We start from the raw sequence: 13,765 nt of genomic DNA, 5'->3' as shown, positions 1-13,765 counted from the left end.
TGGGGCAGTCAACAGCCCATTCTGAAGTGCTCTGAGGAGACAAGCAGTGGTTCCAAGCTGCAGGGACTGGGCAGAGGGGGCCAGTGTGTATGTGTAACAGAAGAAAGGAAAAGGCAGAGAGAAAAAGAGGCTGGGAACCTTAGTAGAAAAACTTCCCACTCAGGCTTGACTTGGGAAGTACCGTTGACCCTTTAACAACAAGAGCTTCAACTGTGCAGGTCCATTTAAAGGCAGATTTTTTCCCCAAATAAATATGTATACAGTTGGGGCTCCCTAATCATGGGTTTCTGCATCCGTGTGCATGCATGCATGCTAAGTCACTTTAGTCATGTTAGACTCTTTGCAATCCTGTGAACTGTAGCCCACCAGGCTCCTCTGTCCATGGAATTCCCCGGGCAAGAACACTGCAGGGAAACCTGAGAACAGGGAGGACCAACTGTATTCATTGAACTTCATCATTTTATATAAGAGACTTCAGCATCTGAGGGTTTTGCTCTTCCAGGGGGGGCTCCCAAAACTAATCTCTGGTGGATCCAAAGGAATGACTGTAATCAGAAATCAGGAAAATGGTCTCTCCAGGGCTATGGTGGGCGGGATGCAAGGGGAGGGGGAGGGGGAGGTGGCCTGTGTATGAAATGCTACCAAGGGCTAGGAGCTGGGGCCTGGGACAGGGTTCAAAGTGGGCCGCTGACAACTCCTTGGTTGCTGGCGAGGGGACCCAGCCTCAGGGAATGGCTTTGTTTTCCAGGATTCTGGCGTTGGCAGGCTGGGTAAAGATGAAGCTAACGTGGTAGCCAGATCCTTGGTCTGGGAACCAACATCTTGAGGCTGTCTTGAGTAGCTGGAAGGTGTGAACTGAGGGCCAGGGTTGGGTGGGAAGATCTGGCATTGACCACAGTTAAGGCAGAGGCTGAAGGCCGGGACTTGGTAGTGACCTACCTCTCAAGCTGAGAATCTTCAACTGCCCTGATGAGGAGAAGCTGGGATCTGGTGCCTATTTCTCCAAAAAGGGAAAGGGCATTGGTTCTATAGCTGCAGGTCCTGTAGCACCTTGACTTTGAGTAGAGATCAGTTCTATTTTCCTGCTCTGTGCTGCATTGGGGCTGTCCCTGCTGCCGGGACGTGTGAAACGTGAAGCCAACAGGCTGGTGCTCTGAAATGGGTGCTCTGAAAGGGACTAGGGTGTCAGATACTCTGCTTCCCACCCCCCACATGGCACCCATACAGAGATCCCATGCTGTGCTCTTTTGTGATGCAGTGACCTCTGACACAGCACCCTCGATCATCCTTAATCTCTAATCCAGTTCTAAGTGAAAGTTGCTCAGTCGTGTCTGACTCTTTGCGACCCCATGGACTATACAGTCCATGAAATTCTCCAGGCAAGAATACTGGAGTGGGTAGCCTTTCCCCTCTCCAGGGGATCTTCCCAACCCAGGGATTGAACCCAGGTCTCCCTCATTGCAGGTGGATTCTTTACCAGATGAGCCACAAAGGTAATCCAGCTCTAGGTAGATTCAGAGGAGGAGTAGATTAATGCACTTACTGAACATGGACCAGGCCAGAAAGCAGGAACGTCTTGGTGGGCACCTTCTCATTATAAGCATTCATGGATGGGAAGCATGCATCAGGCAATAAAAAATTAATTTTTTCTTTGCCTTTATTTTTTGGCAATAATATGTTGCAGAAACTATTATTAAAGCATATTTGCATTTTCAGAGGATAAGTTGGAGGTGTGATGGAGTGGGATTAAGTGGGAGACACGTCAGTCTGGGCTTTTAAAAAATTGTCCAGAGGTAATCCACAAGATGGATAAAACCAGATTGAGTTGACTACTGTAATTACTCGCAGTCAAGATCCTCATAATTAAGGATGAGGATCCTTGAACACGGCAAACTTCCTTTGAGGACCACTCATATTACAGATGTCATCCCTTGTAATCTGTTATTCTCCAGAATTTTGAGAGGAGGGCCCAAAGTTGCCATAGACAATGTCACCACGGCTAGTGTCTTGGTGGCATTTCTTTAAGAGGGCAGAAGGTACAGGTGAACGCCAGGTGGCAATAGATTGAATATGGGATAGAAGAGGAGCCTGCTGGACAAAAGGGAGAGGGGAGAAGGCCTACATGGTAAACAGGTGCAGGTGATACAGGGACCCACTCTGAAACTCATTAAGGGCCACGGAAATTGGAGACATAGTCTGTAGCTGCAGGGGCGGTGATGGAGGGAGGAAGGCCCCCAAACACCAGAAAAAACGTCCCTTTTGGCAGAGCTGTCTTCCTCTTCCCCTGGGCAAACGGTGGAGGCCCGGGGCTAAGGGACAAGGCACAAATGTCGAAATCCCCTTCCCTAACTCGCATCCCGTCCAGGGCTGACTAGGATGCTGTGGGAGTTCTTTCTCAGCCTCCCGGAGAAAGGGGCGGGGGGTAACTCTGAGTGAGTTTAGTGAGGTTTGGAGCTTCGCCAGGTAGAGGGACGCAACCCCGGCCCCCGTAGGCGAGCCTAGAGCCTACTCGGCGTCCCTCCGGGTGACTGCGAGGTAAGCAAAAGTGGAGAGGAAGCAAGCGACGTCGGGAGGCGGGGCCTCCGGGACGCCCAATCCCCTTCTTTCCCCGCCCCTTCCCCGCCCCCTCAACTGATTTCGACCAACAGAACGCCGCGAAGGGCGGTACCTGTCACGGCTGGCGTTCTGGGTGAGATTTTGCCCCCACCTTTTTCCCCTCCCTCCCTTCTTTTTTTTTTAATCCCCTTTCTCTTTTTTTGTGAATGAAAAAAGGAGGTCGCAAGCGGTCCCTGGGACTGCAGCGCTAGGCGTCTTGGTGGCCGCGCCTTCGGAGCGGGCCCAGGCGCGTAGCGGCGGCGGCCTCGCCCCTCTCGCCCACTTCTGCTTGCCGCCTCCGGCCTCGGCAGCCAGAGAGGGCCGTTGGCGGCGGCGCGGCCCAGCCGCGGAGGTCTGAGCGGCCTCCCGCTGCCCGGCTCCGGCGCGCCTCCGTGACATTGGGCGCCGGGAGATGCTGATCCGGAAGAGGCAGTGGCCGCAGTGCCGCGCGCGCGGCCGCTCCCGGCCCGCCGTCCGGCCTGGGCTGCTCTGTCAGAGTTTCTGATGTAGCGCGACCCGAGCCCGGAGCCTCAGCGGCAGCAGCAGCAGCAGCAGCAGCGCGGCGGCACCGGTATCTTCCTAACTTGCACCCGCGGAGTGACCCCAGCCATTTCACTAAAATGAGCGTGCTTAGCAGGAAGAGATGTGTTCCTTACACTAGAAATCACCCCGTCACATGTAGCGGTGTAAGTAAATGATTAATTTCTATTATGGCCGGGTTGCGAGCAGCCTCTGGAAACGCGCCGCTTCCCCGTTCTGCGTCCTCCCGGGGACCCTGTCTGCGCCCGTCCTGATTTCCCTCGGGCGTCCTCTCGTCCCTGGACTAGAGCTTCGGCTGCTGGGGTCTTAGCGGGCGGGGGACTAACCTTTTCTGGGTGTATCTAGGGAAAGGAAAATAACTTGATTGCCGTGGCATGCTGTGGCCTTCCCCTTCCCCCATTTAAATAAAAAAAATTATTTTGTATGTGTGTGCAGAACAGCATGTCAAGAGAAAAGGTCCAGAGTAGTGGAAATGTTTCCGTTAAAAATATTTAATGGAATGTGGGGTTTTTGTTTGGTTTTGCCATTCTGGATATGTTACTTTCAACCCGTTCCATTGCAGTCTGTGCATCTGAGTTCTGGCAAACTAAGGGAAGAAATCCTTAGGGTTGTTTGTTGATGTTTGAAGAGGCTTATTCTGTGTTTAGGCTTGCATTTTTGTTTAACATGACTATTCGGCATCTGTTTGGGCCTTGATGCCCATCGGATCTGTGGGGGGATTCATCTCTCCGCTCCCCCCCACCACCCCAGTATTACAGTGTCAGTGACCCGATGGGAGCTTCCTTTAATTGGAAGGCCACCCTCGCTGGTCTTCTCTTCCTCATCCTGTCCATCCTCCTTGATCTTTACCTTCATTTTCAAGATATTCTTCCCTTTTGTATTTTGTAAGATGCAGGATGTGGGATATAGGTTGCTAGGAGACAAAGCAGGCTCCCAGGGAGATTCTGTTGTTTCCTTGACAACCAGACTAGGGCAGCTACAGATGAACAAGCCTCCTATCGGCTGTGGGAGGGAAATGGGGGGCTTTTCTGGGCTTTGCAAAGAGTGTGGGTAGGGGTGTGGAGGTGGGACTAGGAGCCTGTAAGGGTTGTAGCTAATTTGAGCACACGCCTTTTGTTCTGACCTGGCCTGAGTACAAAGAGCTGGGACGTTGGTGGGCAGGAGGCTGTCTTTGGAGAAGGGAACAGGGATTGTGGGATGGGGTGTGAAGGGAGCATCTCTGTGACTCTGGAATCATTGAGGAAGAGGAGTGGCCTCAGGGTCATGATAGCCAGTGCAAGGTGGCAAGGAAACCATAGTGTATGGAAGTTAATCAGGAGGCTCAGAAGGAATGGGGATGAGGCAATTGTGTGGAAAAGTCTAGAGTCATTGAAGGTGAGAGTGCCAGAAGGAAAGGGGAAGTTGAGAGGCTTATTGAGGGGGTTGTGCCATTGTATACCAGCACCATTACTGTAAAGTAGCAATATTCTAGAGCAAAAATTACATTACTGTTGACAATGGCATCATATCTCCAGGACAGGATCCTTCTAAAGACAGGCCTGAATAGACTAAGAGTTCTGCTCGCTTAATTGGGCCAGTGTGTATCTTAAAAGAGAGGTATAATTACACATAGAGATATGTAATCTGGCATTATATAATACCACATTACATAAGGCACATACCTCCTTTTGGCTCAGGCTGTCTTGGCACAGATTCATCAAAATTCAAGACTGGCTTCTGATGCCCTCATACCCATTTTCCAGAAGGGTAGACCATGGCACAGAGAAGTGAAGTGATTTGCCCTTTCCCAGATCAGACAATGAATGAAGTTTGCCAGGTAGGCAGTTGGGATGGGGGTGGAGTGGGTGAGAATGATCAAAATTGGGAGGAAGTCAAAAGACAAGTAAGAGAAGGCTGCAGAGGTGGTGGGGAAATGGATGGGGAGGGGCTGCTCAGCCAGAGGAACACCCAACAGGTCTGCTGTCTAAACTCCCAGCACAGTGTCGCTCTTCTGCTTGCTGGTTGGCTGTCCCCTGCTTAACCCTAGAGGAGCATAGGGTGTGCATCGAGTGTTTGAATTGTAGACTCACCAATCTTGGACCAGCACTGAACCACTCTGCTGGTGTTCTGACATCCTCCTCACCATCCAGCTGCTCCTGGGTGTGAGAGCTGATAGGTCGCCTTGATTTCTCATCCCCTCTTCTGTCTACACACCTCCGTGCTGCTAGAACCTCAATTTAAGAAAGAAGCTCTGTTGGCTAGTACGTTTCTCTCTTTCTCCTACATCTGTGTATATTTGTATTGGGGAATCTATCTGTTTTGTTCTTCAACTAATTAAACAGAAATCACAACCCAGATGCCTCCTAGCGCCAGCACATCCTTCCCGCTGTCTGCCTTGAGACGAGGAACTATCAAAGTGGGGTTCCCACTCTTCATCAGGAGAATGAACTTGGGGAGAGGCAAGATGGTGGGCAGAATAATGGTTGCTTGCTGGAGAGGCTGAGAAGGGGTGGAGGAAGGAGAAGGAATGAGGCAGACAATTGCGCTGGAGACTAGGGAGGGACCTGCACAGAGACCCCTGGTTGTTTAGATCCTGTAAAATTCCAAGAAAGAGGAGGCGTGTGTCTCATTGGAAAGTCCTTGCCGTACTTTTTGCTAAGGTGGCTGAGATGCATCCACTCGAGCAAAATCCCAGTTACCATCGTTGGATATTTCAGGTCTGCATTCCCGCATGCTGGCATCTAGTTACAGTTCTGCAGGAGCCGAGCTCCTCTGTTGCTGCTGGTGGCTTGGCTCTTGGGCTGGATGGCTCAGCAGTGAGAGCTCCTGGGAAGCCTCCAGGACTCCTCTGGGCTCAGCCTTCCTTGGCCTAGGAAGGAGTCCTTCAAATTGCTCCAACCCCCAGCTGACTTCAGGTACTCAGGAAATGTGAGCAGGGGCAGGTCAGTGACCCTGGTGAAACCAAGCTTGCTAATAATGCCTGCACTACCCCTACCTTCTCTCTTCAAGCCTTCCAGGGGAGAGTGGATGCCAACTGTGAGGCTGTCAGCAAAAACCCCTAAAAGCCCAGGGCCCCTTCCTGGAGATAGCTTTTAAACACTGACATGACATTTTGACTACAGAAGGACCTTCTGTTTGTTCATTTGAGCCATCCCTCTCTGTGGGTGGATGAGCCGCTTCCTCTCTACCTAACACAGGAGGAAAGTAAGGCAAACATTTGTTCAGAAATTCAGGCCCAAGTTTCTGACTCTCTGCTTTCCCATTACCTGTCCAGCCAATTTAATGAGCATCCTTCCAGGAGTGCTGGTGTCCAGGGGCTTCCAGCCTGAGACGCCTCCTCCCCAGGAAGGAGAAATGTGGAAGGGAATGTATCTCATTTTCCCTGAAACTGGATGCAGGATACTTGGAGGGCAGGCCTGGGTAGGGGATGGGAAGGCTTACTGGCCCATTAGCCATTTAAATTTTTAAGAATTTACCTTCATCTTCCCAGGAGGCATGTGGGGACCAGCCCCCTGCGAGCAGACTCCAGATGATAAGTGAGCTTGGGATCTCTCTCTGGCATTCCCCAACCAGAAGCCCTGCTGCTGGAGGATGGAGACAACAGGAGGAAGACCAGAGATTCACCCAGTGGAGCTGTGCCTCTCAGCCTGAAGGGACTCCTGTCTCCTCGGGCCCCTGTGGAGCCTGGGCCCGGAAAGCTACCCACTCCCTTGTCCTCCTCTCTGCTCAAATGCTCAGAGAGGGGGCAGCCCCGGCAGAGAAGAGCTGCTGGCCCTGGCCCTCAGGGGCTGGTGTGGGAAGTTGTCTTGACTGCTTCTCTTCTCTCCCTCAGGTCCCAATTAATGGATTCTGACATGGATTATGAAAGGCCAAACGTAGAGACCATCAAGTGCGTGGTGGTGGGGGACAACGCTGTGGGCAAGACCAGGCTTATCTGTGCCCGGGCCTGCAATGCCACCCTCACCCAGTACCAGCTGCTTGCCACCCACGTGCCCACGGTTTGGGCCATTGACCAGTATCGGGTATGCCAAGAGGTAAGTTTGTAAGTCTATGGCCTCTCTCGTTTGTAGGCTTCTTCCCCAGGGATCTCTCCAGAGGGGCCCTATGCTGAGTTCACGGAAGCCCTTTAAAGTTTGAGTAGAGGCAGCTGAAGAGCACAGATCCCTGGGAGAGGCCTGAGGGGAGCCCACCCCAGGGGAGGGGTCCCCAGCCCTTTGTGTTTGTCTGAGCAGAAGCCTGGGGCATCTTGTGTAACATAGCCCCCAGTAATGGGAAGCCCTGGAGCTGGGAAAGGGGTGGTGCTTTGGAGAGATGAGAGCTGCTGGGAGAAAAGAAACTGCTGGCTAATGATACCAGAAGACCCAAGGCTGGGAAACATCTGATTGGCAGGTACAGCTGGGAACAAGGATGGGCTCCTTGGGAGATCGCATCACTCCCGTGACTGTCTGCCCTCTGGAGTCTCTTCTGTCCTGGCCAGCTCTTGTTAGGGGACTCAGGTGTTCTAGGACACACAGAGGGAGACACTAGTTGTCCCTCCAGCCCCCATGCTGTGGGACCCAGGAGTGAGCTGACCCCACCCCGACTCGGCATGCAGGGCCCCCAGGAACCATTGCCTTCGCTTCCCTCCCCTCTCCCTGTCCCACCCCCTTCCCCCACCCCTTCCAGGTGCTGGAACGTTCCCGAGACGTGGTGGACGATGTGAGCGTGTCTCTCCGCCTCTGGGACACCTTCGGAGACCACCACAAAGACCGGCGCTTTGCTTATGGGAGGTAGGGAAGGCCCCCGCTGCCTCAGGGAGCCAAGTGGATGGGGTTTTTCCCCGAGGTATGAGGACACTCTGTGAAACTGAGTGGAAGGAGTTTCACTCTGTGAAACTGGGAGGAAGGAGTGGAGAAAACAGCCCTGGGAGACCCTTGACGGGAAGGCAGCCTGGGTGGGCAGGGAGCCGGCTTTGCAGTCAGGCGGCCTGGTTTCAGTTCTCCCCTGTTAACCAGTAACACTGGGACTTTGAGGAAGGCCTGGTTTCAGTTCTCCCCTGTTAACCAGTAACGCTGGGACTTTGAGCAATTAGGAAGGCTGTTCTGAGATGAGTTTTCTCAGATGAGATGGTAAAAGTGGTCATGTCTAAATCTCAAGAGAGCTGTGAGGTCAACCCAAGAATCTTTGAAAGCTCTCAAGTGCTAACTTGGGGGTACAGAAATAGGTGCTATGATTAAATGTTTTGGGGAAGATCACGTGAGCCGATCCATATGACAGTTGTGGGACTGCAGTGTAGGGGTGCCGTTGGGTATGTGTTCTCCCTTGTTCCAGCAGCAGGGAACCTATCACTAGCTTTTTCTGCCTATAACCTCACTCTCTCCCACCCCAGATCTGATGTGGTGGTTCTGTGCTTCTCCATTGCCAACCCCAACTCCCTCCACCATTTCAAGACCATGTGGTTCCCAGAAATCAAGCACTTTGTCCCCCGAGCACCTGTCATCTTGCTGGGCTGCCAGCTGGACCTGCGTTATGCTGACCTGGATGCTGTCAATAGGGCCAGGAGACCCTTGCCTAGGTAGGGAGTCCTGGTGCCTAGGGAGGGAAAGGTGGCAGATGAGGAAGGGGAAGAGGGGGTGGGGGGAAGTTGTGTGTCTCTCAACTCCCTGCTCAGCCCTGAGAGAATGCACAGAGCCTCACTTCTCTCCCTCCATTTGAAGCAGACTCACATAGGGGGCCAGTAAGAATGGTCATTCTTTCATCCATCCATCCATCCATCCATTACACACTGAGTGGATAATACTGGGCTAAGCATCATGAGGAGAGAAGGAGAAGGAGAGGTAATCTTTGTATGAAAGGAGCTTATAATCTTGCTGGGAGATGAACTGGATAGGTGAATATGTTAAAAACCAGCATGCTAATTGCCAGAGAGGTAGTCAGCCCTCCCACTACTTTGAGCCAGGGAGATCACCCAGGCCTCCCATAGATAATGGAGGGCTTCCTGGAAGAAGAAGGGATCTGGCCAAACAGAGGAGAAAGGGAGTGGAAATGAGCAGGGCAGGAATGGGGCTTAGACCCAGATCCTCAGCAGGGATGCCCCCAGTCAGGTGAAAAACACACAGGATTGGGGAATGCATCTCCCTGCCCCCAACCCCTCCACCACCGACATGAATTTGGCTTCCCTTCTTGAACGTGCCAGGCCCATCAAGCCCAATGAGATCCTTCCCCTGGAGAAGGGCCAAGAGGTGGCCAAAGAGCTGGGTATCCCCTACTACGAGACGAGCGTGGTGGCGCAGTTCGGTATCAAGGATGTGTTCGACAACGCCATCCGGGCAGCGCTTATCTCCCGCCGGCACCTGCAGTTCTGGAAGTCCCACCTCCGCAATGTGCAGCGGCCCCTGCTGCAGGCGCCTTTCCTGCCCCCCAAGCCGCCGCCCCCGCTCATTGTGGTGCCCGACCCCCCCTCCAGCAGCGAGGAGTGCCCTGCCCACCTCCTGGAGGACCCACTGTGTGCAGACGTCATCCTTGTGCTTCGGGAGCGGGTGCGCATCTCCGCGCACAATATCTACCTCTCCACATCCTCCTCCAAGTTCTACGACCGGTTCCTCATGGACCTGAGTGAGGGGGAGCTGGGGGGACCCTCCGGGTCAGAGGGTCCCCGCTCAGAGGACCACCGGGGTCACCCTGATCACCACCACCACCATCACCACCACCACCATGGCCGGGACTTCCTGCTCCAGGCAGCCAGCTTTGATGTGTGTGAGAGTGTGGAGGAGGGTGGGGGCTCTGGGCACGCTGGGCTCCAGGCATCCACCAGCGACGGGATCTTACGGGGCAATGGGACAGGGTACCTGCCTGGGTGGGGTCGAGTGCTGTCTTCCTGGAGCCGAGCTTTTGTGAGCATCCAGGAAGAGATGACAGAAGACCCACTGACTTATAAATCCCGGCTGATGGTGGTGGTGAAAATGGACAACTCCATCCAGCCAGGGCCGTTCCGGGCTGTTCTCAAGTACCTGTACACAGGGGAGCTGGACGAGAACGAGCGAGACCTCATGCACATCGCCCACATCGCTGAGCTGCTTGAGGTCTTTGATCTGCGCATGATGGTGGCCAACATCCTCAACAACGAGGCCTTCATGAACCAGGAGATCACCAAGGCCTTCCATGTCCACCGGACAAACCGGGTTAAGGAGTGCTTGGCCAAAGGCACCTTCTCACGTATGAAACAGGCTTTAGGAGCTGGGGTCCCAAAGGCAGGGGACTTCCCTCCAGGAGCCTTCTGCAGAATCTGGGTTGGTCCGAGTAGCATTCTGAGTCATCTCAGCCACTGATGTCCTGGAGATACCACAACTCTGCTCCTGAAACCTAGAGCCCCCAGCTTGAGATTGGGTCATGTGGTGCTCACAGACTGTGGCTTCAGGAGGAAGCAGTCATCTGGGAGCAGTGTCGACCTGTGGGGTTGGTTGTCCCATATTCTTTCACCCCATCCTCACGTGATGCATCTTCTCTCACCCAACAGATGTGACCTTCATCCTGGATGATGGCACCATCAGTGCCCACAAGCCCCTGTTGATTTCTAGCTGTGACTGGATGGCTGCCATGTTTGGGGGGGTCATTTGTGGAGAGTTCCACCAGGGAGGTAAGGCTAGGATGGAAACAGCTGGGAGGGAGAGAGGCTTACTCCCTTTCCATCTGAGGCATCTGTCACTTCATGGTGCTTCCTTCAGCCTTGACTCTGTACAAACCACCAAGTGATGGGCCCAAGAGAAGTTTATGAGATGGCTCCTATAGCCAAGGACTTTGCAGTATACCAAGATGGGCAATTATGGTCACATCCTAGCTCTATAGTTGAGAAAAAACTTTTTTCTTAAAGCAGTAAGAACAGATTTTTATTCAGAAACTATTGCAATAGGGGAAAAGAGACCTCAGTATAGAACTGGTTTTAATTCTTAATTGAGCATAATCAAGTGGGGTTTATAGTCAAGGTGTATGGTAGGGAGTCAGTGGGTAGAAAATTACTAAGAGGAAACATCAGGAGTCAGTGGGAGTTCTAGCCAAATCAAGACTGGGGTTCAAGTCTGACCTCCTTTCTACCCTTCTCTGAACTGTGACACTGACTGTCCATCCCTCAGCCTTGTAGTTAACAGTGTCCTCCTTTGTGAATCTACTTAAAGTTCCAAGGGTCCACACCAAGTTTCTCCAGCTGATCTGAGGTTTCCCTTGAGTATGCGGATGAGGTCTTTTATTTCTACTGAGTACCCTTCTCAGCTCTGGTCCCTTAGTCAGTGCTCAGCAAGCACTGTAATGAAAAGCTGAACAAAGAATGTTAGAGCATAGCATCCTATAACCCAGAGAAGGCATTTCCTAAGGTTTCTGAGTCAGGAAGATCCTTTGGAGGAGGGAAGGGCACCCCTTTCCAGTATTCTTACCTGGAGAATCCCATGGAAAGAGGAGACTGGCGGGCTACAGTCCATAGGGTCACACAGAGTCGGACATGACTTAAGCGACTTAGCACACACTGGAAAGGGAGTCCTTCTGGGAAGTGAAGCGGAGAGTTCGAGATTTGAGTTGTCTCTGCTCCCTGAAGCATGAGTGGGTTGAGATGTGCAACGTGTGAGATGGGAACTCTCCAGAGTCACAGAAGCAGCTGTAAAGTTCCAGCCAATTCCCAGTGCAGCCTGGAGAGGCTGGCGGCTGATGAGAAAGCAGTTTTTGTGTTGGTCCCGCTCTGGAGAGATCCCAGAGGCCCAGAGCTGTAGCTTTGAGCAGCCCAGAGAGACCAGCTGGTGTTCGCTCCGTTCATCCACATCCCACTTGCACTGCTCCCCGAAGGATAGAGTGGGGCCAGGTGCAGGTGACTGGAAGGACTCCTTCATGCTTCCTCCAAACCAGAAAGATGCTAACGCGAGTCCAGGTCCTTTTAAAAGCTGTTGGAGCCCTGCTCACAGGTGCTCAGCAGATGGGTTCATTGCAGGCTGTTGGTGTGGGAGATTAGCCTTTGGGGAAGGAGGGGTTCTGAGCAGGTCCAGGGACCGCAGAGGGGTGGCAGCCTGTCTATGGGAGACCAACTGTCCAGGCCAGGGCCTTCTGAGTTCTTCAGAACTGCTGCTCTTTCCCTAAAGCTGGACCTTGCTGCAGCCTGCTCCATTCCTTCCCACCCGCAGGTGGTATTTCCTTTCACAAGCAAGAGCTGCATGCGGGCTGTGCTGGAGTACCTGTACACTGGCATGTTCACCTCCAGCCCCGACCTGGACGACATGAAACTCATCATCCTGGCCAACCGCCTCTGCCTGCCACACTTGGTCGCCCTCACAGGTAGCTAAGCCCAGGGGAGGGGCCTCCAGGGAGGAGGAGGAGTCAGGGGACCCCCTGGGAGTCGTGATTTCTTCTCTCACCTGTCTCCTCCTAGGGGACAGGCCGCCAGCACCAAGGGGATACGTTTACATAGCGTGAGATACGTCGGTGCGTATTGGGGTTGTGGTGAGGACGTGGATGTAAGGAAATGTGTGAGAGGGATGCTTGGTGGGGTCACCTTATAGGTCTCTCTAGAGGTTATTGCAGTGCAGCAAGTGGGCACCAGTAGATGCCAGGGCTCGAGGTTCTCAGCTTGGCCACACTTAGGCAAGCTTAAGAAGCCAGAAAGAACAGAACACCATTCCTCATTCCTACCCTTGCATCTCCTCCTCCTTCCTTTCGTTTTTCTTCCCCTTTCTCATTTCCTTCTTCTCTTCCACCTTCCCTTTCTCTTTCTTCTAGAAACACAGTAAACATTGACCTAATTGTTGGTCACTCCTAATTCTTTGATTCCTGGAAGATCCTGTGAGCTAGAGCTCAGGTTTCAGGATGGACCAACCCCAGAGGCTTGGGTGGAGCAGGGGCTGGGGCAGGAGGGAGACCAAGGAGCAGCGCTTGGGGTGCCAGGGCAGGAGGAGAGATGGTGCAGTGCAGATGAGAAGTCATGTGGAGCCTGTGGTGCCCGCCGACAGGTGGTGCTCCTGAGCTGGAGTCAGCATGTGTGTTCCATTGATGTTGGTGTTGGTACCTGTACTGGCATTGATGTCCAGGTTAATGTCCTTGGGTGGGTCGGCAGCAGAGAGCAAGGCCTCAGATACTGAGTTGAGGTTCAGGGAAGGACCTGGTGTCAGAGCTGCTGTGGCCCTTGGCAGATGATCAAGATTGGGACTTGGCTATGAGGGAAGCAGCGATCCTATGATGAGAAATGAGTTGAAAGGTGGCGCTTGGTCCCTGGAAGAGGTGGAAATGATTGACCAGAATCAAATGTTAAGAGCTGAGCCTGCAGAGGCAGGCCAGGGGACACTGAGGGCTTTAGGGCAGGGAGTAAGAGGCTTCTAAAGATTTCAACTGCAGAATTCCCTGGTGGTCTGGTGGTTAAGGCTGCACTTCCACTGCAGGGGGTATGGGTTTGATCCCTGGTCAGGGAACTAAGATCCTGCATGCTGAGTGGTTCAACCAATAAATAAATAAAAAATAAATAAGATCACAGCTACAACAATTTGAAAAAGTGGTGCAGCATTCCCAGAACACAGAAAACAGTCCAAAACTCTTAGACTAAATAACTTTTGAAAGATTTGCTACACAGAAATGGCCCAAATGAAAAAAAAATGTATTCAGGTGTTTCTTTAAGTTTGTTTCATCATAGCAAGCAATCAGAGAC

At 52.7% G+C, this 13,765-nt stretch overlaps 1 protein-coding gene across 1 annotated transcript; it reads left to right on the top strand.

The window, feature by feature from the left end:
- The first annotated feature begins 6,949 nt into the window (after window positions 1–6,949).
- On the top strand, window positions 6,950–13,719 carry RHOBTB2 (Rho related BTB domain containing 2). The gene is given in 8 exon segments (XM_070375567.1): window positions 6,950–7,148; window positions 7,780–7,883; window positions 8,483–8,668; window positions 9,290–10,308; window positions 10,610–10,695; window positions 10,697–10,729; window positions 12,255–12,405; window positions 12,500–13,719. Coding segments are annotated over 8 exon segments (1,815 nt in total). The 5' UTR covers window positions 6,950–6,956; the 3' UTR covers window positions 12,544–13,719.
- Window positions 13,720–13,765: the final 46 nt, after the last annotated feature.

Source organism: Bos mutus, chromosome 8 (genome assembly GCF_027580195.1).
Source record: "Bos mutus isolate GX-2022 chromosome 8, NWIPB_WYAK_1.1, whole genome shotgun sequence".
Classification (NCBI taxonomy): Eukaryota; Metazoa; Chordata; class Mammalia; order Artiodactyla; family Bovidae; genus Bos; species Bos mutus.
Note: the sequence above shows the minus strand (reverse complement) of the source record. Positions and strands in the feature narration are given on the sequence as shown.